Source organism: Ptychodera flava, chromosome 19 (assembly GCF_041260155.1).
Source record: "Ptychodera flava strain L36383 chromosome 19, AS_Pfla_20210202, whole genome shotgun sequence".
NCBI classification, from domain to species: Eukaryota; Metazoa; Hemichordata; class Enteropneusta; family Ptychoderidae; genus Ptychodera; species Ptychodera flava.
Window position 1 is genome coordinate 24,989,616 of NC_091946.1, and position 16,444 is coordinate 25,006,059.

At 39.6% G+C, this 16,444-nt stretch overlaps 1 protein-coding gene across 1 annotated transcript; it reads left to right on the forward strand.

The window, feature by feature from the left end:
* The first annotated feature begins 7,416 nt into the window (after window positions 1–7,416).
* LOC139119043 (calmodulin) lies at window positions 7,417–15,641 on the forward strand. Its single transcript, XM_070682659.1, has 5 exons — window positions 7,417–7,674; window positions 8,850–8,880; window positions 9,986–10,129; window positions 12,963–13,205; window positions 15,134–15,641. The coding sequence occupies exons 1-5, from the start codon at window positions 7,672–7,674 to the stop codon at window positions 15,160–15,162; spliced, it is 450 nt and encodes a 149-aa protein (XP_070538760.1). The 5' UTR covers window positions 7,417–7,671; the 3' UTR covers window positions 15,163–15,641.
* The last annotated feature ends 803 nt before the right edge of the window (window positions 15,642–16,444 follow it).

The following is a 16,444-nucleotide window of genomic DNA, read 5'->3' on the forward strand; positions in this document are numbered from 1 at the left end:
ATAAGTCAATAAATCAATCAATCAATCAATCAATCAATCAATCAATCAATCAATCAAGCAAGCAAGCAAGCAAGCAAGCAAGCAAGCAAGGAATCAAGCAAGACTACAAATCCATGACAATAGTGAACAGCAGTGCACACCGCTTATTACTCTCTACAGCTGTTTTTATGACGTACAGATGAAACTAAAATAATCTCTATATTGCATTGAGTGATCCACATTTTGACATGTAGCGGCGTTTTGGTTCCACGTTTACCCGAACATGCAATGAAATTGGCTTAAATCATTAAATGTTAAAATAAATATTAACTCGGTTCCGATTATTCCCAGGACAGTTTGATGATCCCCCTCCCCGTGTTTGACTCAATTTGTTATTCAGATAGTCAATTTTCTGTGTCACGCCCCTATGTGACGTCCATCTTCCACGTTTCTGACACTGGAAACTTTGAAAACCGCAGTTTTTCTTTTTTAAGGATCGATTGATGGAACGTCATACTTTTGTATTGATTTTCAAGACTCATGTTCATCAAAACAACTTGTCAAGGAAAGAGCTATTTTTAGCCCTCATTTTGACCTTCAGTTTTATTGCGAAAGGTTACATCACGCAACTCGCACGCTGTGAAGTCATGAAAGGGTTTATCCGTAAACCTGGGTGTGCTACAGCCCCGCCTTTGTAATTTATCCATCTCTTCAGTGAAATAGTAGTTTAGCTATTTAAAAGATTACGACCGTGTCCCGAGAGTTTAAAAAAACAACAAAAGCATTCCTTTTCGGGATTTATTAGTCGAATAACTTTGACGTTGAAAAAGAAGATGAGCTACCAGATCCGGAATAATAAAGAGTTATACCTGCAGGCTGTCGGATACTTTAATTGCCTTCATGGACAAATGACGAAACGAGATGAAGTTCATTTAAACGGGTCAGAATATGAATGCCATCTGTAGCCGATTTATCATACCACGTAACGTGCACAGGTTTTCAAATGAGTGACACGTGACGCCCAAATATAGCTATCCGCTATAGGTATAGCTATCCGCTATAGGTTACAAACAGCAACGTCCAGCTGTGTAATTAAGAGGCATCGCCAAAGATTAACAGCTGGTGATGGATCGCCATCCCGTCCCAGTGCGATTATTGCCTGACTATTTCCATGCAAAGCGAGTTGTGCACCAGCATCGAACGACCTTTTATGCCAGGAATATAAAATAAGGAAAGAGAAGTCCTAAATTCGCAATCCTTTCCATTTTTGTCATTTTTTGTTCGTGTCGTCATTGCCCACTCTGTATCATTATTCTATTGTCTTTTACATTTTTCAAAAGCTCTTAAAACCACCCTGTATTTTACACTCTCAATATACACACGTCATTGCCACGTTTGGTGTACAGCCGTAAATTTTGATAAATGACACGTGTTATGTTCTCTATACATTATAGTAGGCCTCTGTGCATGCTTACACGTACAGGTAGATAGATAGATAGATAGACAGACAGACAGACAGACAGACAGATAGACAGATAGATAGATAGATAGATAGATAGATAGATAGATAGATAGATAGATAGATAGATAGATAGATAGATAGATAGATACATACATACATACATACATACATACATACATACATACATACATACATACATACATACATACATACATACATACATACATACATACATACATACATACATACATACATACATTTTTTGTTTATTTCGGTAAGTATCGTAATGCCTCGTGATCGAGGGAGACTCGAAAATTATTAAAAAAAACGGACCTCTCACCCAAATATACTATATGACAGTGACACCCGTTTCTGCATCGTTTAAAAAAGTATAATTAGATCTGGGCGAGATTTACTCGCGCGACCTCCTTTATTTCCCTGTCTACCTAGGGCCAACACAGACTACTATCAATGAGATTCACGTTTTCATTTGCCAAGGGCCAGACATGCCATGGGATTTGAATTTGTACTCGACATACTTACAAAATGATTTGCCTATTTTACAGTCAATATCCAAGCTCTTAAATGGAAAATTAAAACTGGAGTGTACTTTGAGCGAAAAGTATCTCACTTTTTCTCTCGTAAAAATGTTGCCACCTTCTCTGATTTTATATTTTTAGTTATTTTTGGCCAAAGCGCAAGTAAAGGTTTAAAGTTATTGATACAATAAGGAAACTTCCGACTTGTAAATATTTAAGTCTATTGCTTATTGAGTGCGAGCAACAGGACTTACCATGCAACCCATGTGTACCTCTAGTTCGCATAGACATTTTCTGAACATAGCTCTGTACACATGGTGCTGGAAATTTACAGAAAAAAAGAAGCTAACATCGGTATTGTATGATGTGATGGTACTACATCTCTTTATATAACTTCAAATGTTGACCTTGTAGGTCTTGTTCATTTCCCTTTGAATCTGTTTGCAAAGTTTTTTACTTCGATCTTCCAGAGACGTGCAGCCTGGCGCCTGCTCGCACTGCCTCTCTGCCATTTCAAGTCACTGAGAAGGCTTTCTGTCTCACAGACCTGGCCCGGAGGTCAGGCTCGGTCCTGCCCGTATTTCAAGCTTCTGTTCCCGAGAAACACGATCTGTGAGCTGTTATATATAAATTGGGAACCAATTATGTGATTACAAGAACATGTTGGGTTGTATTTACAGATTAGGGTGAAATGAAAGGGCATTCTCTCGGTCTGCCGATGAAAAAAACCCTTACTCAAGTTCTGAACTCAAAACATCCTTTTCTCTCAACCAAAGTGAAAAACTGCAATTGTCTGTCTTTACCATCGACTACATTTTAATGAAACAAGCCCTGAATTCAAATGCTGTAAATTACAATTAAAGGTGATATTGAAAGCGTATTCACTATTTCTGCATTCTTAACTTTTGAAGAACAATACGTAATTCTGTTTTAAATCGAAAGACATCTGTACATGAATGTAGTTAACTCCAAAAAAGACAAAGAGAGATTATCTGTTTGTAATAAATGCAGTGCCTGACGGGAAATATCGTTGCATTTTTAAGGTTGCATGCAAGTTGCAAAGTCAGGAAAGAATTTTCGCACGTGCATGTAATCGTTATCTACGCTAATGACAAGATAATGAAACTTGTGTCTTCCTCGTATTGTATAGAGCCAAATGAGATGGGTCAATTGGGAATGTTATATTTTCTCTTCACCAAGGCAAAACTTAGACGAATCAGTGATGGTCACATGCAGGCACTGTTTTCAAAAGCTGAACATGTTAGTCGGCTACTGTAACTTATTTAGGGAATTTTCATTATTTTTGTTTTAATCTGAACTAGTTTCTTCTTCTTGTCTCCAAAGCAGGTTAAGATACACGGTATTCAGCGTGTAAACCCGGCATTTACATGTTTAGAATGCATTGTTATGATTTCACATTTACAATCACAAATCGGAGAAATGTACCAATTAGGCTGTAATCTTCCGTGAGGTCCTCTGAGCAACAAAAGAAAAATATAAATATAAAGTGTAAAAAAAACTGTGAGAACTATAAATAATCAAAATTCGACAAAAGAAAAATTCAATAAGGTTATTTTTCTATATCAGCAACAATAAAAGTTTTCAGTTGACCTTTAAAAACATGGAGATTAGCGCTATATCTTATAGTGTCTAGTGATGAATTCCAGTGTTCTGCAGCACGCATAGCAAACGTTCTCTGTCCACTGGCTGGCCGGAATTTCGGAAGAAGCAATTTCAATATGAAGGCTGCACGTGTGTGATAATCATGAACATTTCTGAGTGGAACGATTGCTTCTGTAAAACGAGATGGAGCTTCATGTATATGCAAGTAGAGTACATAATGCGTTGCTTGATAAATAAAACATAAGCCAATTCAAAAAGGAGATCAGTTGAAGTCATGAAATCAACATCAAGAAGAACTCCAAGCGCGTTCTTCTGTAATTGATTTGTACACGCTGTCAATATTCTTGGCAATCACTTTCCCCAGGCAACACGACAATAGTCCAAGGTTGATTGAATCAAACCGAAGTACAAAGTTTGACATTGACAAGTGAATTCTGGACCGGACTAGTAGAGTTCAAATGTTAACAATAATGCATATCTTCATCAATAGACACTGTGTTGACAATCTAAATAGTGGGTATTTCATCATGCTTTGGGGGAGTAGAACAAGAACTTGCACTTGACATAAAATAATGTAAAAAAAGTGTTTTTACGTGGAGATACACAACTCTATAAATTTGGAGGGGTTCCACTGAACACGACGTTTGGAAAATTTTTCTCACCCGCTTATACCCTCTCTCCCTCTGTCTCTGTCTGTCTGTCTGTCTGTCTGTCTCCCCACTTAGCCCTATTCCAATTAGATACTTTCCCTACAGTCTTCTCCTGATTACACATTTACTCCTCACTACCCCCCCCAACTCTGTATGGTTCTACCCTATCAATAACCTACCGACATAGCTGTATTTAAGGCTCCCTCACCCGATGAACTTATTCCAAGAAGATAGTAGCCTAATGACATAAACAATACCTTGTCAGCCTCTTTCTCTTTTCACTCGAAGACACGAGAAAAAGTATTCGTCCTTCCGCTAAGAGATCACCTATAAATACGTATTATTTGACAAACAACATTAACTTCAATGGCCGCAGCTATACAAACAGGTTGGTGCGCTCTATGTACAATATACCAACGCTATATCAAATTTAGAATTCCAAGGCTTGTAATGCAGTTTACGGAGAGAAAACCTCCGCTACGTCGCTTGTATCATAAACTGATAGATTATGTAATTTTCATTAGTTATGCACTTTCCAAAAGTTTTGTTCTGATCAAAAAAAAAAAAAAATACTGTTTCTCATTCTCTTCCGCTCCACTGTCTTTGCAAACACTATGCTTTCAGTCACTGTGTTTTGTTGACAATGAAATGGGCACTAGCACAATACGTACTGGATATATCCCAACGAGATACAGGTCCGTTTAGATATCCCATGGTTATTCATTATCATTTGTACCATAATTGGAGATTCCTCGGGGAAGTCTGCCGTGCCTCCCAAGTGTAGACAAATTCGTCGACTACATGTAATTTTAAAAATTCTGAAAACGTACTTTTAAACACACCATTCTTCACTATTCCCATTTCAAACAATTGTGGAATATTATGCTCGGTTGAGAGAGGAGATAGCATTTTGTTAATTTTTTTTCTCAAAGATTGTGTCGACGTCCTCAGCCATACAGAACAATGTGATGGAAAGTAGGGAGACTAACTAGTTGCACCTGTTTTATGAAACGAAAGGATATCGATGTAGATTTTTTCCAAAGAAATGACAAATGCAATTTATATGCTAACATTTCTCAGAGAATGACCCCCTTCAACTTGTCATAACTTTCTTCCAAAAAATAATGGTTTTTGAAGTCCCCGCAGAATATGTGACTTTAATGGTAATTCGACGATTATTTTGGATGTTTTTACTAAATATTATTAATTAAAACAATATTTTATATGCTTGTTGTAACTGCTTATATGCAGAGCATAAAGTTGTCAGAAAAGCAACCTTTATCGGTACGAATTAAACAGCATTATGGGTAATTTATTGTGCCGCGTGTGACTCGAATCCAAGTGCAACGTTGCATATTCACTCAATTACTTGTGTCTGAGGGGTACCCACTTTGTATGCCAGCATAACGTTGGAGAGAAGAAGTGTATAGGAAGAAGGAAGTGCGATTGACCCTTCAACAAATTATATAATTTTTCCCCTTCATTTCCTGGAGCAGAGTTCTTGCACGTAAAATAGTAATGACTGTAAAGTAGAATGGACTCACAGTGTCCTACTTTTTTTCCTGAATAGCAAGATATGTAAAAGGGAACAAAAACTGTGAAAATATTATCTTAAGTTAGTGAAAGATATTGTACCTCTTATCAGAGCATGCCGGTCCGAGTTGACTGGATTTAAACTGTTCAGATACGGGCGCAGGTAAACACATGATTCCGTGACTGCCTCGGTCAAAGAGGAATAACTTTTTATCACCAACAGTTTTTATGATTAGAATTCATATGTCTGCCATCAGCGGCTCATTGCACGTTGTCAGTGCAGGCCGAAAGTGCGCGGCGGTAGTATGTCGTCAATTGATGCATGTGAAAATTTGAAATGTCAGTTCGGTCATCCGTTACTATCTCTCATATGATCATGCAATCGATAGTGTCCTGGTTGCTGATGGACGGCCCATTTGTGAACTTTCAGCTTCCTATGGATAAAGTAAAACTGTAGCCAAAACACCTGCGGTTTTTTTCAGCGAGTGTACCTACTTGACGTGAGAGGCTAGTGTAACCCCCCTCCTCTCTGGGATAGATTCAGCAAACAACAGTGCTCTTTTTGTCTGACACTAAACATGCGCAGATTTTCTGCGATAGCAGCGTTTGTAACTCAACGAATCGGCCGGATGGTTTTTATATGCGAACAACACCCCGTCACCATTTCTGCGGAAATGCTGCATTTCCCGGGCACCGCCGCCTTATGGACCTTATTTGACCCGACGACAAAAAAGCTACCATAAAAGGGGTTCAGGTACTGAAGAATATGGCATAATTGACTAAAACTTGGATGAACGGAGAGAGAGAGAGAGAGAGAGAGAGAGAGAGAGAGAGAGAGAGAGAGAGAGAGAGAGAGGGTGGGGAGAGAAACCGCTACTTTCATAAACACTTCCTGTGGCCTGTTCGATAGCATCAAACCGATTTTTACCTAATTAACTCGCCAGTAACGCTTCCCGTGATAACTGCTCAGCCACATCGCTCCGTGCAATGAATACATAAGAGTTCTCTTCTCGCGAGACTGCCTCTCGTATGTTTTTATCATACCGGTTCCCCACCGACGCGCGAGAAATGTCGTACTTGCATATTTATATAGAAAAAGGCGTTTCCATCTATAGCTCCCACAGGTTGTTTTCCGGTGAACATATCACGACATGATTCAAAACGATAACTTCATTTTTGGCAATGACATTCTGTATGCCTGGGACGTCTCTGCTGCAACTCATATGAATATTTTGATGTCACCTGAAAAATTAATATCATTTCGTTATTTTCGCTTTCGTTGTCGTTCCCAACTTGTTCGCTCGCTTATCTTATCTTTAATACATGTAGTGAACTTTTTTACCGGCAAATGTACTCTGTCTTACTCGGCATAGACATAACATCCAAGTTGGACAAGGTGAGTAAAAGTTGTGACAACACGCGGGAAAGACACGCCCATTTTTTTCGTCGTTGGCTATACCGAGCGTCCGATTATCCGCAATGCGCAAAAAGTGATTTGCATACGAGTGTCACGCAGTCCAGCAGCCCCAGCTGTATATGGCAAACGTTGACAGAGTGCCAAGCTTTGAAACATGATAATAAAGAGGAATTTATGTCGGAGGCATGACACTTCTGCACCATTGTTATCTGGTGAACAACTCTGAATTTATGACGAAACGTGTGCACCTTCACCAACCTTACAAGTGGTTGCAGGACTGACTGCGCAGGCGCGCGCGTCAGACGACCTGTTCGGTCACAGTAAGTATTACGTATAGAGGTAGACACTTACAGAGTGAGACGCAATACAACTGCAGTGCCGAAGTCGATCTCTTCTGAACAGCATTCGCTAGCTGTCACCACACTCAGATTGAATCAACAAGAGGTGGAACATCGATTCGTCAAAATCATGGTAAGTCGGGTTTCACCCATGTTGATCCTGGAGAGAATAATTCAGCTTCTGTTTCGTTGGCTCCGTCGCGTCGTCGACGTCGGGGGAATCAGGGATTTCGAAATCAAATATTGTCCAACCACTACATTGCTTATCGATTCGTGACCGCGTCCAATATAGTGATGGGCGGTGTACCGTGACATGTTCGCTCGCCCGTCTTTCAAGGACATCTCATTCAGGCGAAGGGTCTCTAAAATTATCTGACAGTGGATTTGTGTCCTTTGATTTCTCGCCGTGGAGGCGTGTTAAACCCTGAAATTGTTCGGTAATTTCTGCGGGCAATCAAAGTCGCGCACAACGGCCACTGTGCCGCAGTGGTGTATCGCGACAAGTTTCGACACGTACGTCAAAACTGTCGGAAGCCAAACACGGTGTTTAGCTTCGCACATTGACACTTAAAATCAGTTTGTCTCGTTTAATAGGACGGCGTGGGTAGAAATTATGTAACATGCAGGGCAAAATACCATTGGTTTGTATTAAAACTATGTTCGTGACCTTTATCGGGAGTTCTGAAACCATGATCACGGCAATAAAATCATCAGTCAAACGCGTTTACCTGGCTGTCAGTTATGTACGCTGGCGCTCTGTGGGTTTGGTTAAATTTTGAGGAAGTAGTAAATATGAGTCATATTGTTCTAAGCAGTTCTGTACACACTTCCTCACACTTGACTGCAGTATCCCGTGTTATGTATGAGTTGACTCAGTAAACGCCAGAATGCGTAACTTCTTGTCTTTCAATCGAACGGGTTTTCCAACGTGATTCAACCTCCGTGCCACTTGGGAAGTCAGTTTTACAGGTACACTTCGCCGTCACGTGCCGCCGGACAATGGCGCGCTGCGAGAGGGCAAACGTCTGCGAAGATACGCCGAAAGTCAAAGAACTAAGTAAACCCTCTCAAAAATAGTTGCCCTAGGCTAAAGTCTATACCGTGTTTTGTTGCTGCTTTCCGAATATGCTGGACACGGACCAACTAGTATACACATACGGTGCACAAGGGTCAACCACAACGTAAACAAAGCATAGAAAAGGTTGCTTAAAAAGTGTTTTTATTGCATATATACACACGAATCTTTTTCTATCACACTGGACTACACAAACAACAATTCTAACCTTATTGTGTTACTCCACTTCGTAGGCAGACCAAATGACAGAAGAGCAAATAGCCGGTGAGTATGCATAGCGGTGAAAATGTGTTCCTGTGCATTTGGTGTGTACACTGCGAGTCTTGAGCCCGGCAATTCATGGCAAGGTGTCCTGTCGATGATGGACGAGGAACCATATGCGATGGGGTCTCTAGACTTTCTCATAGGGAGGGCGATTCGGACTAATGCTACCCACTGTCCGTCCATCATGCTTTTGCACCGACATTGTATCAAAATGGACGGGGATCCAAAACCATTCATCACGGGCAGCCGCTACGCCGAATGTTAATAGATTCTTTTGTAGCCCGTCCTATCCAGCCCTCACGAATAGAATAACAAAGAGGCACCTATTATCTATCGAACAGATAACGCATAATTTTACTTTGTGGGCCCCACTCGTACCTCTTAGAGACGCGCTAGTTACCGAGAGGCAAGAGTCAAATATGCACTATGTCGGTGACCTTTTATAGTTCAGTAAACCGTTCACAGTGGTCTTTGATATATTGGCCAAAGCAAGGCCTGACCCCCAAATTGGTGCAATATACAAGCCGGAAAGCAAACACCAGATGTTAGGAACGGCCACACAGGTGACCTGGTAGCGAAGGATGTTCGTTTCAACATTATTTCAGGCACGTATTCGTTGAAAAAGACATGGCTGTATACATCACCTTCACTGGGAAATGCGGCAATTGGAACGGGATAATGTATTATGAAGCCCATGACAGTGTCCTATAAAACGTTAGCACATTTGCATATGGTAATGAGCCATCCTCGGCACTAATTGTCAGTTCTTACACGTTAGACTGTATTAGATATGGGAATCACGAAAATGAGAACATCGTATGCATATTAAATTGAATGAGTCTTTCAATTTTATTTCAGCACCGACCGAAATTTCCTTGTTGTGCCTTCTGATAAATCATCTTCCTACAACCCTTCTTTTGCCAAGCGAAAACATTAATGAGTAGAAATGTGACAATGTCTTCTAAATTCTACGCAGTGTTTTTCACTGAGAAGAAGACTTGATGCATTTTGAGTCAGCACTGAACGACACAACCGCCAAAGAAATTGGCCGATTCTATGGATGACTTATCATGCAATTAAACTCAAATAAAACTCTACTTCCCAGAATTCAAAGAGGCGTTCGCCCTCTTCGACAAGGATGGCGACGGCACTATCACGACCAAGGAACTGGGGACCGTCATGAGGTCACTGGGTCAAAACCCGACGGAAGCCGAACTTCAGGACATGATCAACGAAGTAGATGCCGATGGTGAGTCGGAAATACGTTACTCTGCAGATATGTACTATGATACCCGGTCTATTTGTATATCAATGCAAAGGGTCGAATATGTACTACGAGAAATCATTCTTCACGATTTATTAATTTGCGTATTCATCGGCATGCACTCACACAAACTCTTCAATCAGAACGTAAACACCTGACCTTGGTGACCTTCACATGTTAATCCCGCCCAATAAATGATCGAAGAATCGTGTCCCACGGTCTGACCATGAACTTCGACTAGTCTCATAAATCGTATCAGAAACCCAAAACAAGCAACCCAGTAAAAAAGATACAAACAGAGGCTTTGGTTGTTTTATTACCTTAAATGATTTATATTAGCAACTGAGGAGTTTGGAATTCATTTGTGAAAGGAAGGCGACTACTTGTTGACAATAGGACGGTATGTCATCTCCTTATGCGAGGTACGCAGGCATTCATATATTCGCAGCGATCTATAATGTCATGTGCTCCTATAGGTCACAATAATGAGACAAGTTTATTCAACTGTCATAAACAGTTAATATCTCTCCCGAGTACAGCAGAAAATGGCGAATAGTCCGATACATTTGTTTTAAAGGCGTGTAACTTTGCATTTTCAGAAGCACATATCTCAGTAAAGTATAAAACGTAAGTTGTGACCGTGAAATGACGCAAATTGAATTCATACTAAAATAAAACTTTTATGAAATCAGACGTACCATAATCTGTAATTTTACGAAGTTGATTACTTTAGCTTGAGTAAGTCCTGTTCCTGGCTTTTATTGTTTCATTGTTTAGTTCTTATTCTTTCCGGCATCATTCATAAATGTCAAATCATTTTTCTAGAAACGTTGAAAAGTAAGTATTATTCAACAGCAAGCTAGCTCACTTGTACGTTTATCTTTATGATTTTTCTTACTCGAAACAAAGTTTTAAAAAAGAATATTTCTAACGGAAGCGTTAGACCATGATCTTCATGATTAAGAATAAAAAGCAGAAGTCAACGAGTAACATTTGTGGAGAAAAAATACCAAAACTTTACCAATATTTTATATTCAAGATTGTCGCCACACCCTTTCTTAACTCTGACGGGAAACCCGAAACTTCCGATTTTCCCAAAAAGAACGCTGTGTGAAAACCATTTCAAAAAACCAACTTCATTTACCGAACAGGCTTCGAATGAGTCCACAGGAGTGGGAGATCATAAAGACGTTAGCGAAAGTGAGAGAATCCTAAAACTCCGCGTGCCGCATTCTACAATCGAGAAGACGGCCATATTTTTTTTGTGAAACGGTGGGTCAGTGGGCCACTATTTAATCGACAAATTTCCATTGAAACACCGAGACGTTCGAAGTGCGATGCATGTTATAACGTTTTAATGCATTTTATACTTATAACGTGAATTAGACTTTCAACCCAAGAATGAAAAATCAGGGGTTACCGTGCAAATTTTGGTACTCGGACATGTAGAGTAACAAATCACCTACATTTACCGATATTTGAAATTCAAAATGACCTCAATCATCATGTCAGTTTTATGGTGAAAAATAATATTTTCTGTCGTTGAAAAACTAAGACTCTGTTTTTTTTTATTCCAAGAGCTTTAAAATGAGACCCCCCATTTGTGGTTGATCAGAAAGGAATTGTGAAAATTTCAGCGACCGAATGTCTGCAGCCACGGTCTCCGAGGTGCATCATACCTTAAACAGTTAGACAACACGTTCTGATAAAACACACAAACGTTCTTTACATTGTAATGATAACTAGCGACAGACAATATAGAGTTTGGCCCCGTTTCTTTTCATACTAACACAATAGCGCCATCTTGTATCAGTATTGCGAAACGCAAGTCGCACTGGTTAAATATGGCGACAAGTCAAGCCCACCTGTTGATATTACATGTGTCACCAGTTACGTCCATTAAATGGTTTACCCGTGCCTTCCTTTATAGATCATTTCAAATTCGTGTTTTTATATCGCATTGAATGGCAGCAATTTGTGGACGTTCAAGTTTTCAATTCGATTTTATTTTCAATCAGAAATATATGACGTATTTAGCTACTGAGCCGCTGACCGAACGCTGTGCTACCGAGCTTGTCAACAAAGCCAGAATAGGAATACGATTCATCACATTTGTTGACTTTCCGACAGCAAATGTTTGGACAACGGTGTAACAGTTTTGTATGGTAACCAACCCTGCATAATAAGCCTTTTCAGACACTGGAGGATCAATCATATTTTAATCTGTTTAAATGTATTTCACAAACTCGCCTAATTTAGTGTGATTAGGATCCAAACCTGGCCGTTTTGCGATCGTTGCATGCTTCAGTGTTAAGCTTTATAAATTCACACATAAGGAAAACGTGTACACCGGGGCCGCTGTTTATTGATATGACTCCGTGTTTCAGATGATAAAGCACAGCCCTCTTGGATAAAAGCAAATACTGGAAGAGTGTGCGTATATATTTCCACGCTCTCTCTAAAACCATGTAAATTCAATTCACAGAAACATGTAAGCGTACTTAATGGTTCCATGTTTAACTCACAGTTCAACTTTCGGACGTATTTTAGAACACTTTCTGAGTTTCGTTGTCTTTTTTCAATAACAAAATGAATTTATCCCAATAGAGCTGACACCCATAATAGCGCCCTCAATTTTTGCTTTCAAATGTTTGTCTGATCCACATATATGCACAACGTACGACCCCTACGGTTCATTAAAAAGTTTGAAAGCAAAAGTTCCCCCTTTGACCCGTAACAAAAGTTTGACACACTCATTTTTGGTGATACGGCTGAACTAAACAAATAAGTGACAACTATGTTTCCTTGCACATTTCAGGAAATGGCACGATAGACTTCCCAGAATTCCTAACGATGATGTCAAAGCGAATGAAGGAGGGAGATTCGGAGGAGGAACTCCGCGAAGCCTTCCGCGTGTTTGACAAGGACGGCAACGGTTTCATCAGCGCCGCCGAGCTGCGTCACGTGATGACGAACCTCGGCGAGAAACTGACGGACGAAGAGGTCGACGAAATGATCCGAGAGGCTGATATGGATGGCGACGGGCAAGTCAATTACGAAGGTAAACACGAGCAAAAAAATATTCGTCGGTAATGGCTGGGACACCAAAAGTACTAAGACCTGATCCATGCCGTAAATTTTATCGGGAATCAAGTCCGTTTTCTACTGATTTTAATCTATCACGTTATCATGTGAATATACTTTGGCGAAATTGTTGCCTATGCTGAAGCTAGACATTGTTTTGTGGGACAGATCTGGCGCGATCTTGTCACTTTACCATGTTGAAGTCACTGAATAATGCAGTTGAAATCCGTCAAAGGCAAGCCTCAAACCTCAATTTGGTACTTTTGTGTGTTGTGTTTGAAAATTCGCAATAAGTTAAATTGAAAGTCAAATTTAAATATGATAAATACTTCACCTGACAAATTTGCATATTTGGAGTAATTTCTGTCCCGAGATCGAGACTGCTGCCATAAAGTTGCCTGATTTTGCATCCGGCCTCGATACTGGAAAAATAACCTTTTACTTTAATTTTCCTAACCGAAAGTTCGAATTATTTTCCATCAAAGTAAGAATTTAAAATTGGGGTAAAATCGGGGTAACCGTGCAATAATTTTTGGTACCGTAGAAACAAATGACCTAAAATTCTCAGGTATTTAAAATTCAAAATGACCACTGTCCTTATGTTAACGTCATGGGAAAATTTAATATTCGACAACTTGAAGGCACTGCAGATTCATACAATCGTTTAGCTCCGAAATGAGTTTAGATTAGATTAGATTAGATTAGATTCAAATATCTGTCCTCTTGGCTTATTTACCCTCATCCAGGCCCTGGGTCAATTCTACACACAACATACAAAAATGGTCAGATTTTTAACAACCGCAGTTTGATAATGTGCATGCCGCAGAATCTAAGCAAAGTAGAAGCAGCAACGTTAAGAAAATTACTAGGGTTGTGAATAGTACACGAATCGGCCAAAATCTAAAAAAGCTGACAAATTATCTCACTAACGACTTGTTTTTCACGCAGTTGGTCAAATTATTGAAGACCTTCAGGTCCATCAACATTTACAGAACAAATTACCAAATTTATAACGAATGCAGTGTGATCGTAAAGGAATACATAACAAGGTTCAGATATGCTAAGCATCAGAAACAATCGTAAAATTTTGCATGAAATATGGATAACTTACATCTGTATTCTATACTTCTCTTCATAATTTTTATCTGGTGTAGCACAGGCAGAAAGATGACTGATCTATATTGTTATGAGGATGAGAAACAAAGACTAACACTTCTCACCATTGATGAACTTGAAACTGTCACGGCATAGCACTGTATAGCATTGCATGACATCACATGGCATGTAGTCGCAACATATCTTATCGCATCGCATCGCATCACATCGCATCGCATCGCATCACATCCCATCGCATCACATCACATCCCATCGCATCACATCGCATCGCATCGCATCTAATCTCCCTACATCGCATCGCATCGCATCACATCCCATCGCATCACATCACATCCCATCGCATCACATCCCATCGCATTGCATCTAATCTCCCTACATCGCATCGCATCGCATCGCATCACATCGCATCACATTACATCACATTACAATCACATCATAGCACACCACACCACATGTACACCATGCCACACTGAATCACATCACCTCACCTCACCTCACCTCACGCCAAGCCACGCCACACCACACCACACTACACCACACGACACGGCAATACAGTGCACTACACTACACTACACCACACCACATCACACCACACCAAACCACATCTCATCACATCACAGGGAAAAATCCAGACAGTATATTGCTTTCCATTAGAAAAAGATCCATTCCCTTCTCCTAAATGTGATTACATACCTGATCGCCATTGTTCCTTTTAAACTTGCAACCACTTCTGAAGGTCTCGAAACTGATAATGAAATTATCTTTTCTTTCTTCCTTTTCCCTGAACAGAGTTTGTACAAATGATGACTGCCAAATAGAAAAGCCAACTAGGTACTCTATATCTTCCGACTTGCCATACAGACAACTCTAATATCTAACTTATAAAGAAGCAGCCACGCGATCGTGATGTATTCATCACCAACGTTCATCTGGGCTTGGAAATATTATCATGTTATTGGATATTGCTTAATAATGAAAAAGACTTTTTTCACCTGATGACATTGTAAATATTTTAAGTTGTTACAACTCGAAGTAGAAATTTAGCACGATTTCATGATTTTTTGTGTTTTGTGATAATGTCGACTTTGTTCCATATTGGCATCTCATCAAATTTACAAACGAGAATTTTTCCGAAATTGTCATTCCAACTAATTAATATGCAATTATTTGTATACATATTAGAACTACTTTCATTCACTGCAACTTGATGTTAATGTGTTGACGTCTTTCTTTTTAATTTTGATCGGAAAAAATGTGTTACGCCTTCTTAAGATTCAATAAAAATTGCTATTTTGTATATACTGCAAGTTGGTCGGTTTTCATGGCTTGGGGAGTACGCTTCCTATGTCTGTTTCACAAGTTGTCAATTTCAGCGGTGACTGGAATTCGGAATGCCTGTATGTCTGATTGGAAAGCACACTTTTAACGTCAATAATACAACAGCGTGAGTCACATTGTCTGTCGCCGTGATAAAGTTTGCATCTTTATGTGGAACGGAGAGGGGATTTTTGTTAGGTGAATCTGCCCCACAGCGCTCTATATTGTATTGCTTTTGTTCTGTCTCCTTGTACTTACGGACCTTTAAAAGTTGATAGAGTTAGTGATATGTAGGCTCTACTGATCCTTTGCTTCACAACCAATATTTAACGTCGGAGTGGCATGCCTAATCAAAAGTAAATTATGTAATTTATTACCTGAAAGAGTTTCCATAATATTTAAACTCGCTACATAGGAATGCTAAAAGAGTGTGCGTGGAACGAATGGTATGCACACAACTTGACAGCATCCACGATGAAACAAAACGAATTTTGGTTCGTGCGATAGATGATTCTGAAATACGGCTGTCAGATACCACGGTCCAAAGAATAATCTGAAGTTCTATGAAAATAATAATAATATACTGCAATGTGACTGGTGAGCCAAAATGATGAAACTCCGAAAACGTCGTTCTGAAGTATCGCATATTGCTGTGCCTGTGAAATATTTGAAACTTTCTGTGTTTTGGGAAGTCTGTATTTATCTCGTGGGAAAAATGTATTTTTTTCACACTATATATATTGTGATATCATCGCCCTCTATCAGATACCAGGTTAACTTCTT